The sequence below is a fragment of the Lynx rufus genome, unplaced genomic scaffold (assembly GCF_022079265.1).
Source record: "Lynx rufus isolate CCGP_SWC_20201006 ecotype Redwood Valley unplaced genomic scaffold, mLynRuf1.p SCAF_5, whole genome shotgun sequence".
NCBI classification, from domain to species: domain Eukaryota; kingdom Metazoa; phylum Chordata; class Mammalia; order Carnivora; family Felidae; genus Lynx; species Lynx rufus.
The window spans coordinates 28,452,310-28,474,704 of NW_025814867.1; the positions used below are offsets into that span (position 1 = coordinate 28,452,310).

At 40.8% G+C, this 22,395-nt stretch overlaps 1 protein-coding gene across 2 annotated transcripts in view; it reads left to right on the plus strand.

Moving 5' to 3' along the window:
- The window catches only part of ACP3 (acid phosphatase 3), a 44,915-nt gene extending 26,043 nt beyond the window's left edge, over positions 1 to 18,872 (plus strand). For both annotated transcript variants that reach the window (XM_047099884.1, XM_047099885.1), the window contains exons 8-11: positions 1,446 to 1,528; positions 3,368 to 3,471; positions 7,947 to 8,116; positions 18,256 to 18,872. In XM_047099884.1, the coding sequence (XP_046955840.1) occupies positions 1,446 to 1,528; positions 3,368 to 3,471; positions 7,947 to 8,116; positions 18,256 to 18,374 (476 nt within the window). In that variant the 3' untranslated portion in view covers positions 18,375 to 18,872. The remainder of the gene's footprint in view (positions 1 to 1,445; positions 1,529 to 3,367; positions 3,472 to 7,946; positions 8,117 to 18,255) is intronic.
- Positions 18,873 to 22,395: the final 3,523 nt, after the last annotated feature.

The window sequence follows — 22,395 nt, forward strand, 5'->3', positions numbered from 1 at the left end:
TGGGTTCAGAGAAGTTCAGCCCCCCTGTGCACAAGTTGTGGAATCTTGGACAAGTTGCTGAGTGTCTCTGAACCTAGTTTCCCCTCCTATAAAGCAAAATAATAGGCATGTCAGAGCCCGGGGATAACTATGGTAGTTACCCCTAGTTTCTTCTAGGGGCAAGGTGGACAATCACCTCAGAACCAAGAGCTGATATTGTCTCCCATTATCAATGCTGAAGGCAGCTTCAAAGTACCTGTTGCAGAGCAAGTTGCTGGTAGGTGATGGTGTTATCCCTAAAGGACTCTGAGAAAGCAACCTTCTCTGAAGCAGAGTGATGTAGACCCATTGGAGAAGCAGCATCTAGCTTCTTCCGTTCCCAGTCAAGGGAGTCACAGCATCTACAGAAAGAACAGACCACCTCCCTTTGTAATTAGCCTTTTATTGTGCCTCTTGGTATATAGATGAATAAACAGTCTCTGTGTACTATTTTAAGAGATTTTCGAAGGCAGGAGTCTGATTCACCTAGCATAGTATCTGGCCCATGGTAGCTGCTCAGTGTGTGTTTGCTGAGTGGACCACAGAGTCCAGAATGACCTTCCATCTGTTAACCTCAATGCCCTGCTCTTGACAAAAACGAACTGATCACTGGGAAGCCAGGAGAGTACACGTGTAGTAAAAAAACCACCAGAGATATAAGGAGTCTTCAGGTGATGGTTGTGGAAGTTCCTGGGGCAGGATGCCCTCAAGACCATGCCTGGCACTCCAAGGTACCCCTCAGCCTTCAAGGACATGGAGACTGTGAGTTGTGTACCCGCCTTCATCACCTCAGGAGCAACAAACATGAAGGGCAAGAGCTCTCCTCTACTGAAGACAGACAGATTCCTTAGATGAAAGATGCGGACTGCCCCCTAATAGTGATACCCAGGGTAACCTGGAGTAATGGGCCACAGAAAACAGCCCATGACTTGTACAGACATCCAGAGAGCTGCTTTCTCCCACGGCCTCCCACAGGTTTGACCAAGAGAACAGAAGCAAGAGGGGGAGACAGAATACGTGCCAGGCTATCGCATCACGGCTGCCCTGGAGAAGAGCACTCGCTAACAACTGTCTGAAAATGCCATTTGCAATCCTTTCAAGTTCCTCAACCTCCTGTCTTGAGCTTTAACAAAACCTGGGGGTGGTAGGGTCCCAGTGTGCCAATCCAGCTCTGTTTGCACAGCCTGTATATAACTCGCTGTATGTCGCCAGGCCTCAGCTTCCTTGGTGTAAACGGGGGATAGAAGTCAGGTTCAGTAAACTAATGTGTATAAAGCACAATAGATGCTCAACCAAAGTTAGTTCTTTTCCTCTCAAGTTTTGAGAATCATGGCAGAGAGAATCACTAAGTAAGAGTAAACACAAAGTTTAGGAACTAAAACATAAGCCCACGTTTGGTTCAGCTCCTTTGTTGATCTATCTTTAAGGTGTCCTGGTCGGTGAAATCCTCAATCACCTGAAGAGTGCAACTCGGCCATCAAACCACAGAAAACTTGTCATGTATTCTGCAGTAAGTATTTTCATCTCCAATCAATATCCATTTGTCCAGTAAGTGACCTCTTTAAGGAGGGAGCCTCATTTTCTTCATCATCATTTCCCTAATGCCCAGCAGATAGTAGACAGCTCTTCAAAGCTTTTCAATATTGATTTGTCAGGTCTCCTGAATATGTGTATATGTGACCACCTATGTGGTTGGCATTTTTTAATTTTATTTTGCTTTTATATTTAAAATTTTTAATTTTAAAATTAAACACCTAATTCTGGCCCTTGAGTTTACAGTCCAAAACTGACAGGAAGACATAAATACCATACAAAGCAGTATGGAAATGCAGTACAGGTAAAAGCTTTGCCTCAGAGAGGGGAAGCATCATTGCTGTTCCAAACCAAAAGCAGAGCATGAATTAGATGTAGGCAGAGAGTAATGACGTGGAGGTAAACCCACAGGTGAAGGCCATGTTTCAAGCCTCCAAGACCAAAAGGAGGGTGGAGCCATTAACGGAGGTGCTCCTGGGGCAGGGGAATGATTAGACAATTGGGTCTGAAGCACCAGAGAGCATCCAAATAAAAATCTCCAGGTGGCAAGGGGAATAGGGGAGAGAAGGGGGCAAATGACCGCAGCCTGAAGTTAGAGCTACACTGGGTGCAGGAAGAAAAAGAGAGGTCTCAGAGAAGACCTCCATCTTGGAGCAGGAGTCAGGCAAATGGGCACTGTTGGCAGGGTGGAGAGTGGGATTTGAGGGGTGCATTGAGCACTGAAATGGCCGTCCATGGACTGAGTCTGCAAAGATCAGTGAACCAGGACACGCAACATGGTGACTCGGCTTCCCACCCACTTCTCCATGATAGAGGATTTCTCAGATGCGGTTTGGCTGAAGAAAGCCATGTTTCCATTCTGCAGGAAGATGGATGAGGTGACTATAGATACAAGGAAGTTTGTTTATGATCAGGGGTTCTAAATGGGGTAAGACAAAGAGCTTATGGATGAAACAGTGTAGTGCTTCCTGGAGAAGGGCTTCCTGAAACCAGTCCATTCTGCCAATTTTTTTAGCTTCCCATCTGCTTTCCAGTTCTAACTTGTGTGATTTCTGGCAAGTCATAATTCTGTAATTCTATTTCTTTCTCTAGTAAATTAGTTCTAACCCCTTTTTAATATATGTACACTGCCATATAATTTAGGCAACCAAATGTTATGCCCGTTTGTCGATAGAGAAGCTGAGGACTTTCAAAGATTGTGTAGTTAATTAGTGGCAAAACTAAGACTGAAAAACCAGTCCCCTATGCCTTCCAGCCACACTGGGATAAACCTTTAACAATTACTTTTAAGCTGTGCTCTCCATTTCCTTACATTTCTGTCTTCCCTGATATTTATAACCTTACATATTCTTCCCCAACTTTAAAATCACAGATTATTCTAATCTGTAGAAGAAATACAATCTAGCACTAATGTGTTCCAAAATATTTTAAAATGTAATGCAAATCAGTGAAACCAGCTAAAACAGAGATGTTCCGCTAGAAAAAGGCAAGGGACAAAAGCAGAAAACTTGACTCAAATTTATTTTCTTCCATTTCAGGGTTATATGACATTAAGCAAGTTACTTAATATCTCTGGGTCTGTTTGCTCATCTTTGTAATGGAAATAATATGTAGTTAAGTCTCACTGCCTAGCACACAACAGATGCTCGACCAAAATTAGTTCTTCCCCTCTCTACCCCTTGAGTCATTGGGGTTATGGCAAATTTAATTGGATCGGAAACCATCATGGTTTTCTACAAGTGCTTAAAACTACCTATGGAACGTACATCTGAACCAGAGGTAAAGATCAAAAATGATTTGTTTCAAATCCCCACAGCATGATACTACCGTGGCTGGCTTGCAGATGGCACTAGATGTTTACAATGGAATCCTTCCTCCCTATGCTTCCTGCCACATAATGGAATTGTATCTTGAGAATGGGTAGGTATCTAAAAGGTGCTTTTCACAATCAATACCACTTGATCTCAGGTTTTATTATTATTAGCTTAAATATTTTTTAATATTTAATTTTCAGTTAGGTACATAAATTTAAAATCAAATACTAAAGGAGCACCTGGGTGGCTCAGTTGGCTGAGCATCCGAATCTTGATTTTGGCTCAGATCATGACCTCATTCATGGTCATGAGATCAAGCCCTGCATCGGCGTAGAGCCTGCATAAGATTCTCCCTCTCCCTCTATCCCTCCCCTGCTCATGGACTCTCTCTCATAAAATTAAAGTAAAGTAAAGTAAAATGTAAAATAATTCACTAAGTTAAAAATATTGCTTTATTCCACTTTCAGATTTCATGAAACAATTTTATCCAAACTCTTTGTATGCATCTTAACTTGTGTCTTCACCACTAGAGTCAATTTTGAGTCCCCTAAAAACTGTTTTCCAGATATATTAACAAATAAGGGTAATTTTAGCTGCTGTACAAATGAACCTCAGATTCTCAGAGGTTTACCCCAATGGACTTTCTTTCTCACATATCTAATACTCTAGTAGAGATGTCCCTGACTAATAGGAGTTGATTCACCCATGGCGTGATTTGGGGACCCAGGCTTCCATCTTTTATTTTTTAATTTTTTTAATGTTTATTTATTTTTGAGAGACAGAGCGCAAGTGGGAGAGGGGCAGAGAGAGAGAGGGAGACACAGAATCCGAAGCAGGCTCCAGGCTCTGAGCTGTCAGCACAGAGTTCGGCACAGGGCTTGAGCTCACGAACCGAATCATGACCTGAGCCGAAGTCGGATGCTTAACCGACTGAGCCACCCAGGCACCCCCAGGCTTCCATCTTTTGGACCAATAGTTTTCAAGAGTGCTGTGCTCACCTGCAGGCAACTTATAGAAAGAAATGAGAGGGTAGAGAAGACAACCTGTTTATCAACCACCTTAACCCAGAAGGGGCACATATCACTTCTGCTTGCATTCTACTGGCTAAAATGATAGGCATACCTCATTTTATTGTACTTCACTTTATTGCACTTCATAGTTATTGCATTGTTTGCAAATTGAACGTTTGTGGCAAACTTGTGTCAAGCAATTTTTTTGACAGCTGCTATTTTTTTTGGCAGCAATTGCTCATTTTGTGTCTCTGTATCACATTTTGGTAATTCTCACCATATTTCGAAGTTTTCACTATTATTATATTTGTTTGGTGATCTGTGATCAGTGATCTTTGGTGATACTATTGTAATTGTATTGGGGCACCGTGAGCCACATTAATATAAGACCGTGAACTTAGTAGATAAATGTGTGTGTTCTGACTGTTCCACCAACCGGCCATTTTCTCTCTCTCTTGCTGTCTCTCGCTCTCTCTTTCTCTCACTCTCACTCTTACTCTCACTCTCTCTGTCTTTCCCTCTCCTCGGGCTTCTCTACTCCCTGAGACACAACAATATTGAAATCAGGCCAGTTAATAACCCTACAACAGCCTCTAAGTGTTCAAGTAAAGAGAAGAGTTGCATGTGTCAAACTTTAAATCAAAAACTAGAAATGATTAAGCTTAGTGAGGGAGGAATGTTGAAAGCTGAGATAGGCCGAAAGCTAGACCTTTAGTGCCACACAGGTAGCCAAGTTGTGAATGCAAAGGAAAAATTCTTGAAGGAAATTAAAAGTGCTGCTCCAGAGAGTACATAAATGATAAGGAAACAAAACAGTCTATTGCTTATATGGAGAAAGTCTTAATGGTCTCCATAAAAGATCAAACCAGCCACAACATTCCTTTAAGCCAAAGTCGAATCCAGAGCAAGCCCAGACTCTCTTCAATTCTGTGAGGGCTGAGAGAGGGAGGAAGCTGCAGAGGAAAAGCTGGAAGCCAGCAGAGATTGATTGGTTCATGAGGTCTAGGAAAAGAAGCCGTCTCCATAACATAAAAGTGCAAGATGAAGCAGCAAATGCCAATGGAGAGGCTGCAGCAAGTGACCCAGAAGAAGATCTAGCTGAGATCATTAATGAAGGTGGCTGCAGTAAACAACACATTTTCATTGTAGATGAACCAACCTTCTACTGGAAGAAGAGGCCATCTAGGACTTTCACAGCTAGAGAGAAGTCAATGCCTGACTTCAAAGCTTCAAAGTACAGGCTGCCTCCCTCGTTAGGGTCTAATGCAGCTGGTGACTTTAAGTTGAAGCCAGTGCTCATTTACCACTTGGGAAATCCTAAGACCCTTAAGAAGTATGCTAAATCTAATGTACCTGCGCTCTGTAAATGGAACAACAAAACTGGATGACTGCACATCTGTTTATAACATGGTTTACTGAAATAGTATTTTACAAAAGCCTACTTTTGAGACCTGCTCAGAAAAAATATCCTTTTAAAATATTACTGTTTATTGACAATGCACCTGGTCACCCAAGAGCTCTAATGGAGATGTACAATGAGATTAATGTTTTCATGCCTGAGAACACAACATTCATTCTGCAGCCCATGGATCAAGGAGCAGTTTTGATTTTCAAATCTTATGATTTGACAAACACCTTTTGGAAGGCTGTAGCTGCCATAGATACACTAGTGATTCCTCTCTGATGGATTGGGGCCAAGCAAATTGAAAGGATTCACTGTTCTAGATGCCATTAAGAACATTCATGATTCACGGGAAGAAGTCAAAATATCAACATTAACAGAAGTTTGGAAGAAGTTGATTCCAAAACCCTCATGGATGATTGGGGTTTAAGACTTCAGTGCAGATGTGGTAGAAACAGCAAGAGAACTAGAATTAGAAGTGGAGCCTGAAGACGGGACTGAATTGCTGCAATCTCATGACAAAATTTGAATGGATGAGCAAAGAAAGTGGTTTCTTGAGATGAACCTACTTCTGCTGCAGATGCTGAGAAGACTGTTGAGGTGACAACAAAGGATTTAGAATATCACATGAACTTAGTTAATAAAGCAGTGGCAGGGTTAGAGAGGATTGACTCCACTTTTGAAGGAAGTTCTTCTGTGGGTAAAATACTGTCAAACAGCATCACATGCTGCAGAGAAATTGTTCAGGAAAGGAAGAGTCAACTAACTGATGTGGCAAATTTCACTGTCGTCTTATTTTAAGAAATTGCCACAGTCACCCTCACCTTCAGCAACCACCACCCTGGAGTCAGCAGTCACCAATACAGAGGCATGACCCTCCACCAGCAAAAAGATTACAATTGACTGAAAACTCTGATGATGGTTAGCATTTTTTAGCAATAAAGTATTTTTCATTAGGTTATACACATTTTTTAGACATATGCTGTTACACAGTAGACTACTATAACGAATATACATGACTTTTACATGCACTAGGAAATCAAATAATTCCTTTCAATCACTTTATTGTGATATTTGCTTTCTTGAAGTAGTCTGAAACTAAACCCACAACATCTCCAAGGAATACCTGTAGTCACTTGGTCCCACCTAGGTACAAGGGAGTCTGGGAAATGTAGTCCATTTTCAGCCATAACTCTATTCAGTAGAAAGAGAATCACGAATTTTGATTGACTGTTAGTTATGTTTGCCATATCATCTTGAGATAAAAGATGCTGTCACTGGAAAATTATCCCGGGGTATAAGCACTCATTCACATAATATTGGGAAGTTTTTAAAAACATTTCTCTAAGTGAATATTTGCGGTTAATACTGTTTATGTGGCTTTCAAAGTGATGTTTTAAAGGCTTGTTTATAACAACAACCAACAGTGGCAGTTGTGAGGTTACTACGGCAAGAATGATCACTAAATCCTACTTGAATTTCTCTCCTGCATGTTTGGCAAAAGACTTCCATAAGCCCCTCGTACTAGTTTTACAAGGTTGGCAAAGGCCAGTGGTTTTTCCTGAAACAACACCTTGTTTTTTCAAGTAAAGTATTGAGGATGAGGGAGTATAAATTACCTAGGTATACACCCACACCCTCTTTCTGAGATGTAATTTTGATAAAATCTTGATGTATATTTAAGCGCATATGTTTCCAAGTTATTGCCTGGCTAAGGAGAAGAGAGACAACTTCATTCAGGGGAAAGGCTACAAGAAATACTGAGAGAGGAAAAGAAAATGAAGCAAATGGGGATCATAAAGGGGAGAGAATAGGAGAAAGAAAACCCAACACCCCACCTGATCCCCACTTCTTACTCAAAGGCTCATCAAATCATCCCCAACTCCCCCAACCACCACCTGGTAGCTCCCTCTCTGATTAAGCTTCCTGGTCCCTACCTCCTTTGCCCCTGGTTATCTAACAAACCAGTCCTCCCATTTCTACCCTCTGGATCTGACCCACTGGCCCCAATCTCCCTATTCCCACACCTAAGTTAGCTCATATCTACTCATTCCTGTATATTCTTCCCCTAGTCCTACAGCTGACATGTTACAGGCCAGATGGGAAAATATTCAATGGCAGTTCAACAACACAGAACTAACAGCTCTCTCTTCTACCTTCTTCCACCAGGGAGTATTTCATAGAGATGTACTATCGGAATGAGACGCAGCACGAACCATATCCCCTCACACTGCCAGGCTGCACTCCCAGCTGTCCTCTGACCAAGTTTGCTGAGCTGGTTGCCCCTGTGATCCCCCAAGACTGGTCCATGGAGTGTATGACCACAAGCAACAACCAAGGTACTTACTGAGGATGTTATGGGTTAGTGTACATGCAGAGCTCTGTAGAGAAGGCAGAATACCCTTTCTCCAGACAGGTGGTGCTTTGAGAATATCACTCAGCCATCACTCCCAGCTTTGAGGGAAATAGGTTTGAGGTGATAACTGTGTGTTCTGGGGACCCCCCCCCCAACTTCAGGCAACTCCAACCTCTCCATGAGGCCCTGCCCCTACTTGCCTAAACCTTGACTTGGTTTTTTCAGTGCTTACGGAAAAAAAGCATCATGTCAAAATATAATCAGAGGCAAAACTTAAATCAAAGTTCTTGGGGTTGCCATGAACTGGCCACATAGAGCCTTTTGGTTTTTTTTAAGGACTTCCAGATTTCATTTGAGCAGGATTAATGAGGTTGCTCTTGAAGTGTCTGAAGTGGAACAGATTTCAAACAAAATCCACAATCTAGGGTGAGAGCAAGGAAGGGAAGAAGTTCATCCTAGGCAAATGGGCAGAGGACCAGCTTTGGAACTGTTAGTTCCAGCCTTCACACAAGGAGAGGCAGATAAATGGATACAGTGGAACAATCCGGAGAAATCACCTCCACCGGGACACTGGTACTATCTTTATATATTTGTGTTAAAACTAATTGGGTAGAAAAGCTGAAAAATAAACACCTCTTTGTATCCTTTAGCCCTGGAAAATCCATGTTACTTTTGAAGAAACCAAAAGCAAATTTGCCAGAAAACTTTGCTGTATATAATATATATGGCAGCTCTTGGAGAGCAGACATCCTGGCAAATAAGTAATTTGGTGAGAGCACAATATTTAGGCACAACCATCAGAGATGAGTACCCTGCATGAGTGGTTTCTCTTGGAAGATGGTAAGACATGTTGAATGTGGAGTTGATTTGGGAGAGGAAGTATGATACATATCAAACTGGAACAAAATTAGAAATGTAAGAGCGTTCCTGAATGCCTTCAAGATCAAAACTTACCGGAATGTTGAAAAGTATGGCTGTGATAGCTGTTCTGAGGACGAAAGGAACGTGTAAGGTTTTGATCCTGATTATCTTCAGAAAACCTAAGCAAACTCCTGGCCCTGCTGAAACTACTCACTATACAAGAAGAAATCATATTCAAATGGCACTCTTTAGAGTCTTGTAGATTTGCCATGTGGCAGATGTAACACGCCTAGAGAACACTGTGCTACATTACCATTGTAGAAAAAGATGAAATGTTTTCTAGAGATGGTTTCCGCTGGGTGCCAGAGTCCAGAGGAAAAACCATTCCCTCTCCCAGTGATTCATTGAACGACTGACTTGAGACACTGATTCATATATTTATTTGCATTATTTTTTTCCAAGGCAATATTTGTCCTCAGGGCTGCTCTCTGATTACTCTTCCTCCCCCATGCATGTAACTTTCCTCCACAATAAGACAAATGTAAACTAGTGAATAAAGTCATTAGTAGGGAGTTCAAAAACGTTACTTTCAAAATGATTTTTGAAAAGTGTGTGTGTGTTTAATTAGAATAAAATACGTGAAGGGCAGATTTTAGGGGCTACATTTTTGTTTGGGGATTTTATTTTTAATGTAACAGGAGGGAAAATATTAATGTAAAGTAAAAATGATCTTGACTGGCTTAGGTGAATATTTTACATTGAAAATGAGTTTAGTTCGGTCTTTACTACTTCAGAAAAAGGTTAAGCTGATGGATGGCTCTGCTTTATCTATTAAGATGGAACTTGAAAGAAAACACCCTTGGGAAATTTACAACCCAGTGGGAAAGCAAAAAGATACATATTACACAGAATAACAAGGGTTATATCTTACCACCACAAGGGTTGCTATGGAACAAGAGTTAACTGGATTCAGAGGGAGGGAGGCAGTAAGGAATGTCAGGAAGGGCTACCTGTAAGAGGTAACAATTGCACCATGTGAAGTCAGTTTGGATGGAAGTTTCTAATGGTACAGCACAAGGTACTAGAAAGCCATTTATCAAATCTCTTAGTGGCTTGAAGCTGGAAAGGGTAGAGGACTTACTCAGCAGAAGGTTCTGGGTCCAATGAGATTCCCACAGGTTTCCTTCAAGGGTCCAATTCTAATAAGATCAAATATCAACGACACAAGAGCAAGGGTTTTTATCTGCTGTGTTCTCTCTTATATCTGTCTCAGAAATACCTGTGCCTGACATGAATTAGTGCTCACTAAATATTTGCCCAATGGATATATAGATCACTTACCTTTCCTCCTTGAACATACCGTCTCTATCTTGATCAGCAGTGATACTTGCTAACCTGGGGGGTATTTTTGAGCCCATCCTTTCCTTTATCCTCCATAGCCAATATGTCACCTCCTCTTCACAAATCTTCCTGTAGAGTATTTATAAAATTCTTTTCCTCAAGACACCAGTATCAATTGGGTATTCAAATGGAGTGAAACCAATTAGCAAAGTATGTTAATAAAACAAAAACTGAAGCATCGGTGTGCTGGAGCCAACACATACCAACCTCGAGAGTGGAATGTGCACAGCCCTTCCCAACTCTGAGTTCAATCACTTGACTTTGGCAGCATGAAATTGGTCATGGTGTCATGGCTGGAGCGTCTTCATCACAGAAATCAGCATATGCCACAAACCAGGGTTTTGTCTTTTGTGGTTTTGATCCAGTTTACTAGCACACCAGTGGATTGAGCTCATAGAAAACTTAAGAGTTTATAACATGAGGTGGTCTCCAACAAAGCAAATTCAATATCTGAAGTTCTTTAAGGAAAAGGGATGTGATTTGTTCTATATGGTCTCAAAGAGTGCTGCTTGGGGTATCAGGTAAAAATTTCAGGAAGACAGACTGTTTTCAGTGTTGGGCAATTCCTGGGACAGGAAATCCTATTTGCCTTGCCAGAGACACCATGAAGCACGCCAGAGCATGGAGGCGTATAGGCATTGAATGATTCCTTAGTAGGGCACAAAATTTAGCAAATAGGGTGCCCAAATCAATTTGAATAATAGCTTTCACTGCTGCATTTTTATAATTTACTCAGAAAAAAATGGCTACAGAACATTTAGGGTGTCCTGAGAAAGCCAATACATGAAGCAGGACAAACCATTAAATACAGGACACATCGTGTATGTGCAGAATGCCTGGCTACTCTGCCACCCATGAAATCCTACCCATACCTGTAAGCAGTGTTATTCACTAGCGTTAGTAGACCCAATTAATATCACTGTCATATCAATTAAAGTAAGCAGACTCTTTGCTGGGGAATTCATGATAAGTCTCAGTTCCATACTATGTTACTTGAAAATAAAATCCCTTTTTAGAAAATGCTTTCTTAATTCCAAAATTTTACTAACACAGTCAGACTTTCATTGCTAGCACTCTCCCACCCCTCTCCCTCAATCTCCAGCACCACATACTTAGTGGGAAGGAGAATTAATGGTGGGAAGTTCAAGTTTCTCCTTATAAAAAGCTTTGTAAATCTTCAGCAAATATACACATGCCCAAGATTCAACCATGAGCTTCCTAAAGGCAAGATCATTACCCTTTCCCTCCTTAAATCTTCAGACAATGCCTAGAACCTGGTACCTTCAGTCAGTATTTGCTAATTGAATAAATGTTCAGCCCTTCACACTTAGCCTGGCTTCTTCATGGCTGGACCCAGGTATCAGGAGCTTAGAACTCACTTGTTCAATAAATAGGGGAGAGAAGCTATGAATGAGCCTCAAATGGGAGTGTACTATAAAGACCTAGTCACCAACTACATACATATATGTATATACCAATATGACTGTATTATTTGGCCTGTTTTCAGCATTGTCAGCTTGGCATGCTTTTGTTCTTCCTATTGCTTTTTGGAGCCACTGTTCATTGATACCCCTTCCAGCACCCCTCCTCCCTCAGAGATGAAGCCAGTTATAGCACCTGTTTCTCATTCTTGTTGCTACTATCATCAGTTTCCCAGGACATGTGTCATCATTCATTAATGGCATTGGGAACTTGCTCTGGTATATATGCCAGCTCACTCCTCACTCCCCCTCCTGTCCTCAGCCTCGGCAATTCTGACATAATAGTGGCCCATCCTATACCCTGCCCACCACAATGATATCCAACCCTTGGTTAAACCAACCACACAGTGTCGGCATTCTGATCTGCTAAGTTGGAACAGAAGCCTATTGTTACCATTTCAAATTATGAATATTGAAATTTCTACTTCAACCCCAGCTGGTTCTTTCAGTGTTGTTTGGCCAAAGTATTCACCCTTCCTGGACCCTTTTCCTGAGTTCTACAGGAAGGCCTTGTTATTTTCCCCCAAACTTTCAAGTTCATCTTGGCTTGTTTAATTCTAGTGAGATGTCCTTAGAAGAGCAAGTCTTTTAGATTTTCCTGTCACTAACGCCAAATATCTTAGTAGCCTTAACTTGACTCTACTGCTACTCCTCAAGAAAACATGTTACTCCCTGAATATCCATTCCTCATGTGTATGATCCCACCCCTCATTTCCTGGGACCTCAGTGAAGCTTAGCTTCTTTTTCTTCCTCGGCGTTGGCTTCCTTCTAGGAAATGCCTACATCTCTCATCAAAGGACATCTCAAGTGCCTGCTCCATCTCACTCTCTTCAATCCCAATTTTCTTGAACTAATCGTTTGTATTCTGTATTTCCTCCTCGCTCACTCCTGAACTATTCCGTAAAATGATGTTCTTCCTTCCATCTCTTTTTGGAAACTTCCCTTTTGAAAGTCACAGCACCTAGCTCAGTGACCTGTTTTTGTTTTCCTGTCAATAGGACATATCCCCACTTTACAGAGAAGAAAATAGCCTCAGAAAACAACATGCCACAAGTGTTAGGGTCAGGGTTCAAGCCTCACAGTCTCTAACACCATGTTTCTACTATATCATCTTCCCTTTCCATCCCACACTGTCTTGTTGACTATTCCCTTGGGACAAATGCCCAAAACTTGAATTAGTGGGTCAAAGTATATGAATATTTAATGGGGTGCCTGGGTGGCTCAGTTGGTTAAGCATCCAACTTCAGCTCAGGTCATGATCTCACACTCCATGAGTTCGAGCCCTGCGTCGGGCTCTGTGCTGACAGCTCAGAGCCTGGAGCCTGCTTCGGATTCTGTGTCTCCCCCTCTCTCTGCCTCTCCCCTGCTCAACCTCTGTCTCTCTCTGTCTCAAAAATAAGTAAAAACATTAAAAAAAACTTTTTAATGAATATTTAATAACAGGTATTTTTTGAGTACCTCTCATGTACCCAATATGTGTCTATGTAGCAGGTGTTAAGTTTGTTGAGAAAGTAGCAGCAATACAAGAAAATTGTCCCATGTGACCTGGACCCCTTGGCAGGGAGGACAGGAGGATAAAAAATTAAATAAGCCCTAATAGTTAAGTATGGTAATACTATAATAAAGGATATAGGGGAAAGGAAACTAGCTTAAATCTAAGGGGTCAGAGAAGGCTTCTCAAAGGGGGTACTGTTTAAACCAAAGTCTGGGAGCACCTGGGTGGCTTAGTTTAGCGTCCAACACTTGATTTTGGCTCAGGTCATGATTTTACGGTTTGGGGGTTTGAGCCCTGCATCAGGCTCTGCACTGTCAGTGCGGAGCCTGCTAGAGATTCTCTCTCTCCCTCTCTGTCTGTCCCTCCCCTACTCACTCTTTCTCTCTCTCTCTCTCAAAATAAATAAACATTTTTTTAAATTAAAAAAAATAAACCAAAGCCTGAAGGAAAGAAGGAATTAACAGGGTGAGTGGAGGTGAGGAGAGAGGAGAGTATTACAGACAAAAGAAAATGTGTAGAAGCCCAGAGGCTAAAGACAACATGGGGCATTTTAGGAACAGGAAGGAGTATGTCCGGTCATAGTGCAAACACTGGGAAGGCGGACATTAAGTGTCTCAGGTCAAGTTGAATAGCTCTAGTCATTAAGAGGTTTTCGGCAGAGGACAGATGATGGGATGGGCTTCTTGTTTTAGAAAGACCTCTGTCCTCAGTGGGGAGAGAGGATCGGAGAGCAGTGGGACTGAGAGCAGGGAGCACAGCTGGGAGACTGTTGCAGTAATCCAAGGACGAGGATGCGGACAGACTTATTCAAACAGGAAAGAGGAAGAGTATACAGGACTTCAGGAGTAATGGCGAGAGGAAGAGGCTTTTTGATACACGTTGCCAAAATAGATCTCAGAAGAGCAGTGCTGATTCACACTGCCTTCAGTGGCTTTCATGTGTTCCTGTGCGGTAGGAGAGCTTGTCCGTCGTTACCGGTCCTACCTCTTCGCAGTAAGATGCAACTGATCGCTTTCTTTCTCAGACCCTAGAACATTACTCCATCAAACTCACAAAATGCTTCTCAATACAAGGGAGCATAAATTTTTAAAAATTGAGGAGATATGGGGCACCTGGGTGGCTCAGTCCGCTAAGCATCCAAATTCGGCTCAGGTCATGATCTCACAGCTCATGAGTTTGAGCCCCACATCGGGCTCTGTGCTGTCGGCATGGAGCCCTCTTGGGTTCCTGTCTCCCTCTATCTCTGCCCCTCCCCAGCTTGTGCTTTCTCTCTGTCTCAAAAATAACTAAAAACATTTAAAAAAAATTTTTTTAATTTAGGAGAGGGAGAAAGAGTCTCTCCTGAGTCTTTTCTACGTTCTTAGACTCTTATCTTCCTCCAACCCCCTAAATGATAACATCCTACTGGCTTGTCCTTGGTTCCGTCATTCTACCCTCGCCATGAGCCAGCATGACCCAGGCCTCCATCTTCTTACGTCTACAATTCTTATTTCCACATCTGCATATAGAATTCTAGATCTGTTTTTTTCAGCTGCCTACTGATCATTTCTATGAGGATATTAACCCATCTCAATCCTACATTTGAAATAAAATGTATTATCTCCTCCACTCCAAACTGATCCTTTTTAATGGACTTCCAATCTCCGTTCATAGCCTAATCATCTTCTTCACCCAAGCTAGAACCCATGGGTGGCCGTGACTCCACTTCTCCTTTACCAGTACATTGTAATCCATCACAGAACCTGTCAATTCTACTGCAAGAGTATCCTAGAATTCCTTCATCTGCAATGTCGACCACACTTCCAGTGCTGAACCCTAAGTATCTTGTCAAAGGCATTTTAATAGCCATCAGGCCTAGAGTGTCTCCACCACCCTATCTTTCTCTGTAGTTGTCTTCTTTTTTTAAATACAAATTGGGCCATGTCACTTCCATGTGTCATAATTGCTGATGATTTCCATGTACCCACGACAAACCAGACCTAAAACCTAGGCCTCAACCTACCTATCTAGTCTTAACTCACCAGAAGCTATACTCCAGCCACGTGCAACTGCTCATTATTTCCCAAACACACTCTTGTGCAGCTCATTCTGTCTCATGGAAAAGTCTTATTTACCTCAAAGTTCTGCTCAAATCTTATCATTTTCTCAGAAGACTTTCCAACCTCGTTCTCTTCTAGATAGAAAGCTTTGTATTAATTGCAACTTTTTCTCTACTCCAATGGCATGTCTTTTATACTTCTATTTTACTATTTATCACATGATCTCATAATTGTCTATCTGGTTCTCCCACTAGATATTGGTGATCTCAAAATCAGGGATCATGGAACCCCAGAACCCAACTGACCTAGCGTATGGTGTGTGCCCACTGCATGTCTAGGAAAGACTGAAGGAAGGGAAAATATTGGGGATGTATGTTCCATGGGACTATTATGACAATGTAGCCAATAAAAATAATTGAAAATACATTTCCAAATACAGATAGTCATCCATGAACATTAACTTTGAAGAATCATTAGTCTCTGCCTTCTTCCCCCATTTTATTTAGCTCTTTCCTTCCTTCCTTCCTCAATTCTCTTCAGTTTCCTCCACCTTTATATAAATTCCATTCACAGGGGTAATGGCACCCATCCACCACGACCTAACTTTATTAATATTAATATTCTCGTGATGCTAAGAGGCATCCTGACATTGTGAGAAAAGCACTGAACTAAGAATTGAGAACCTGTGAGTTCTAAGTCATTCATTCTTTCCACAAATATTTATTGAACATCTCCTATGTGCCAGGTATTGTTCTAACTGCCAGGGATACATTCATGAACAAAAAGACAAAGTTTTCTGCCTTCATGAAGCTTACATTCTATTAGAGGGAGAGAGGGTTGGATAATGAGTAACAAATATAATAAATAAGTACTTTGGAAGGTGAGGATCCCAAGTGCCAAGCTGGGGGTGGGAATGGGGAAAGGGCATATTGGTTGCACCTTTAAGTAGAAAGTCCTCATTGAGAAGATGAGATTTGAGCAAAGAAAGCAATAGAGTTACCTGATGCAGAGATTCATGAGAAGAGCATCTAGGCAATAGTAGTAACTATAGCAAAAGTTGTAAATGGGTGTGTGCCTGGCATGTCTGAGGAGCAACAAGACCTGTGTGGCCAAAAGAGAGTAAGCGAAGGGAAGGTGGTAGGAGACAAAATCTATGTTAATCAGTCCTGATGATATAGAGCCTTATAAACTGTTATCGTTAAGACTTTGGTTTTCATTCTGAGTGAGATAAGCATTCATTGCAGACTTTGTTTTAGGTAGAAGAGTGTCATGATTTGAATTGAAGTCATTTGGCTGCTGTGTTGAAAATAGATCATAGTATAGAAGCTAGGGAACAAGTCAGGAGGATGTTGTAATAATCCTGGGTAGTGGAGAGAAGGAGAGAAATCATTGGTTTCTAGATATAGTTTTTGGAAGAACAACAGGACTTACTGACAGATTGATTATAGGATGTGAGAGAAATAGAGGAAATCAGAGGAGATTTCAAGAGTATGGGGCTGAGACAGAAGAAGGAATTTTCCATCAACTGATATGAGGAAGACTGCAGGAAGAACAGAGTTCAGGGCAGAGGAAGGCATGAAAGGATTGGGAATTCAGTTTTGGACTTGCTGAGATTGAAATGACTATTCAATGTCCAAGGGAATATGTCAAGTACACAGTTGGATATATGAGTCTTGAGTTTGCAGAAGATTTAAATTTGGAAGTCATTAGTGAACTGAGTCATTAGTGAATCATGAAACTGATAAACCTATATATTCCAACCCAAATACAATTATCTGCTTATCCTTAGCCAAATTATCTAATCTCTCTACTTCTTTTTTTTTTTTCATGTCTACAATGATAAGGTTAGGTTAAATAAGTGATTTTCAACTGTGTTCCATGGAGCATGAGGGCTTCTGTAGACAGAGCTGCCAGGTCAGAGAGATGTTCGCTCTCCCACTGCCTAAACCAACCACCAATCCTTTAGTCTTTAGTTTTACAATGAAGATCAGACATCCATTTAGAAATGGTACAAATTGATATTTATGATGGATATACTACAGTGTACCAGGGTGTGCGTGCGTGTGTGTGTATGTGTGTGTGTGTGTGTGTGTGTGTGTGTGTGTGTGTGGAGGGTAACTTCCTATATACAATAATGAATAGCATCTCATAAAAAATGACCCCGTATATCTCCCCATGACTGGTCAGCTATCAAAGGGCTATGTGTAAATAAAGGTGCAGATTAGCAATAGTACACAGTTATCTTAAAAATGCTTGTGATTGTTAACATGTGCTCAAGGTTTCTTCTCTAAAATGTATTTACTGAAAAACAAATTCAGAAACTAAAAGATGATATTCCATTTCTTTTAGACCCAATTAATGATAGTATTTCTGTTGACACTGAGACCATGAACAATTGATCATTTTAACTGTATAAAAATGCATGAAGTTAATGCTGGAAAGGACCTTAGAAATACTTCAGTCAAAAAAAAAAATAGAAGAAGAAGAAGAAGAAGAAGAAGAAGAAGAAGAAGAAGAAGAGGAGGAGGAGGAGAAAAGAAAAGAAAAGGAAAGGAAAGGAAAAAGAAATACTTAAGTCAATCACCCTCCCTTTATGGTGGAGGAGCCGAGACTCAGAGGTCAAAGGTCATGCCAGAACTAACCTAGGTCATTTCCTGACTCCTAGTCTAGTGTCTTTTCAGCACACGCTACTGGTTTCAGGGTTGCTTCAGAAACACCACTGAATTTTTACAATTAAGGCAGAAATCAACACTGATGTGTGATCTTCCTATTTTCCTCATTTTATAATCTTCATATTTTCCTAATCCATTAATTTTACATTATGGGTCTTCCAATTTTTCCACAGTTCTAAGGGTCGTCCTTGCTGTTGCCTTTTGCCTGGTGTCTGGTGTCCTCGTGGTGTTGCTGCTTACCCTCATCCGCCATGGGCCCTGCTGGCACAGAGACCCCTATCGGAATATCTGAACAGATGGCTGAATAAGGGCGGACACACCACACCAACCACCAACCTCCTGGGATGCAGCACCTCTCAGTGATGCCTCATGGAAAGGACTGGCTTTCACCATGTGGACATCACCCTGCCCACACCCTTCCCTTTGAGCCTGGCTAGAGCAGGGTCTGAACTCACCCAGGGACTGATGAATGAACCCCAAGTTACTTGGTTAGGTCTCCTGATGGTTAGGTCTCCTCATCATAGTGCAAGCTTCTCATGCAGCTAGAAGGAAGTTCTTCTGCCAAGGATAGTTGTATTCTCTGGCATGGATGTCCAGAAAGAAAGAAAGAAGTTAAACTCCAACCAGCCTTTTGCCTTCAAAGAGCAAATGGTTACAACGTGTGACAACATAGATTAAAGAAGACTGGATAATGACAATAACTACACTAGAAATAGTATCATGTAGGATGATTCTTAAGAAATAAGACCCAACCAGAAGGTGTAAATAAATCTTTTTTTTTAGCTGTTAAGTAGGTTGAATACAAACATGTATACACTCCTGAAAAGAAACTCCTACCCAGTGTTTGATAGCTAACAGATTTCTGTATGTGTATATATACTAACACATACAAACACATAGCTGTATTGAAACTGCCTTAGAGAGAGGTATTTAATTCTCAGAAACTGTAATATCAACTATTGTAATTGTTGCTCAGGTCATTTTCCCCACAATTTCTATAATGGGGAATAACCAGGAAGTCCATGCAGTCATGTTTCTTTTTTCTACCTCTACCATGAGACTATATTTTTATTTTATTTTTTTTTCAATACATGAAGTTTATTGTCAAATTGGTTTCCATACAACACCCAGTGCTCATCCCAAAAGGTGCCCTCCTCAATACCCATCACCCACCCTCCCCTCCCTCCCCCTCCCATCAACCCTCAGTTTGTTCTCAGTTTTTAAGAGTCTCTTATGCTTTGGCTCTCTTCCACTCTAACCTCTTTTTTTTTCCTTCCCCTCCCCATGGGTTTATGTTAAGTTTCTCAGGATCCACATAAGAGTGAAACCATATGGTGTCTGTCTTTCTCTGTATGGCTTATTTCACTTAGCATCACACTCTCCAGTTCCATCCATGTTGCTACAAAGGGCCATATTTCATTCTTTCTCATTGTCATGTAGTACTCCATTGTGTATATAAACCACAATTTGAGACTATATTTTTATAGTTCCAATTTCTTCATTTCATTTTAAAAGTAAGAGACTTACTTTCATGAGAACTTTTCATGGCCACTATGAGATAATAATATATTTAATTACCACAAATAGATCTACATTTCCCAAGTGGTGAAGTAGAAAGAAAAATGGGATGAAGGTTGATGACCCTATGCCACAGCTCTGCACTGGCTTTAGGACAACAACTTGGAACAAGTTCTTTTAAGTCTTTTAAACCTTGGTTTAATTATCTAAAAAAGAAGAGTGGACTAGATAAACATGGAAGTCACATCTAGTTCTCATATTCTGTGAACAATTTATTTTTCTTTTCATTTCATTCATGGATTGGTCATTGTCCAAGAAAGCATGTTCATAAATGGTACCATTACAGTAAGGCTGATATGTATTCTAAACAGTCTTAACCCATCCTGAGCTTTTAACCATCCAATTGGTGGGAAATTCAATCTCATTCATTGGTAGAGTTCTTCACCTTCTCAGGTATTACTAACGGTCCTGGAATGTTGTGGGAAGAGTTGGATGAGGGTCCTTTAGACTGCTATCTACACTGGTCTCCAATAAACACACTGTCTATTCCCACATGGTCGCCTGAAGGTAGGCAGAGGACATCTATGCATGGCTCCCAAGACCACACACTTGGACTTCACCATCCTGGCATTGTCCGGTCCCCTACCTGGGGTGATACCTATGAACCAGAAACCCTCCTAGAACCCCACCCCATCTCTGAGTCTCAGGAATCTTCTTCGCCCCTTGGATTCCATGGCTTTCTCCTGTTAAACTTCAAGCACTTACCTCTATCACCCTCACTTTCTATGTAATTTTCACTGAGCTAAGGCTATGCAAAAAAAAAAAATCTTGAGAAGGAGTTGTGTTCTCTTGCCTGGCAACTGCTGCTTTCTCCAGTAACAAAAAAGGCATGTAGGAAAATAAATGAAAGATCTGGCTTCATCCTCAACTTGGGAAGAGGTAAAACATCTATAGCAGGAAAAACAAATGACAAATTACTGTCTCTATAAAGTAGCCAGTCATATTAGTAATGGGACATAATATCTTATGCTAATAAGTTATGAGACTTTAAAATAGAAGTAGAAAACAGAACCACAAGCCAAGGATCTTCTCACATATTTAACATTGTTAGAGGACCTACTGTTAGCTAATCGCTGGCCTACATGCTAAATTGTCCATCCCTAATGTGATTAGTAAGGTGTTTGACCCCAACAACAGCCTTATACAGGGCTGGTAGAATGTGAAAGTAAAAACCTTCACAAGCTTTCCCTAATATCATCTTCTAACAGTGTCAATGTTTAATACTTTCTATTGTTTCAGCAGGGGGAGGTTAATCTCTCTCATTTCTCTTCCTTCTCCTATCTCTTGATTATTGCAAAGAAAGCTGTCATTCCCAACTGAGTTGTTTCTTTTCCCTTCCACGGAGCTACTCTGTTGACAAACACTGTAATTGCTTTTCATAGTTCAAGGCAGAGTGAAAAATCACAAGTGACAAATGATCTATGGCGATAAAGCAGAGAGCACAGATGCGCTCTCACATTCCCCAGGAAAAAAGCTAATCATCCAACTTCAACAGAAAAATACAAATTCTCTCTACTGATAAAAGTGACTTTTTCAGATGAGTCAGAGAAGCTCAGCTGACATGAGGAGAAACATTGCTTGCAAGATAATTGCTAGGATTGAGATAACTTCTGCTCTGCAGTGTATTCCCCACATCTGAGCTGCTATAGACACCTTCGAACAGGATTAGAATAAAGTAGTAATTACCACATGGATGTAGGGAAATAGCCTACCATAAAAAATATGATCAATATACATGTAGAAAAGTTCTATAAAAGTCAAGGTAGAGGATTCACTTGACTAGTCTAGCTAGTATTCCTAGCTAGAATGGCATTGTGTAAGGAAAGTATTAAGAAAATATGATTATAAAAAGAAGAATTTATGATATTAGAAGAGTATAAGACAGAGGCAAACATTTTACTGGACGTCATTCAACCAAGAAATCTTTTTATATGAAAACTGGCATTTCTTCTCCCTGAATTCAGTCATGGTCTCTATTTTCCCAACTTCCTATTCTCTTTCTGTCTCTTTCTTTCTGTCTTCTAATATCGCTAGCATTGATTGTGTCTTCATAGCCAGAGGAGTTTCTTGGTAAGTGAAAGCCAAAATGTTAGTTTTCTCCTTCAAAACTCTCTTTATAGAAACCCCACTGGAGCAGCAATGAATGTGTGCTACGTTTTGGTGCTTTGGACCAGGGCTCTCCAATAGAAACATAATGCAAGCCATGAATAAGTCCCACACATGGGATTTAAAATTTTCTAAGAGCCACTTTATAAAAAGGTAAAAATAGACACAAAATTAATTCTAATAAAATTTATGTCACCCAGTGCACTGAAAAAATCATTTCAACACATTATTAATTTTTATCGAGATATTTTTCAGGTTTTTTTAATAGTAAGTATTTGAAATCTGACGTGTATTTTACCCTTCTAGCACATCTCCATCTGGACTAGGTACATGTCAAGTTTCAGAAGCTATATGTGGCTGGTGGCTACCATATGGGACAGTTATACTTTCTACCAATGACAAACTTTTTAAGCAGAAAGAATGTTTTGTGTGTGTGTGTGTGTGTGTGTGTGTGTGTGTGTGTGTGTGTGTGTTTTAATTTGCAAGATTCACTTTCAGGTTATGGTGAAGAAATGAAAGTCATCTTTTTTATGTGCCTACATCTTACTATGTGTGTGTGTTTGCTGAATTGATCAAGGTTTTCTCTGAAATATTTTATTTGTAGACCTGTCTTCACAGCAACACCCCAA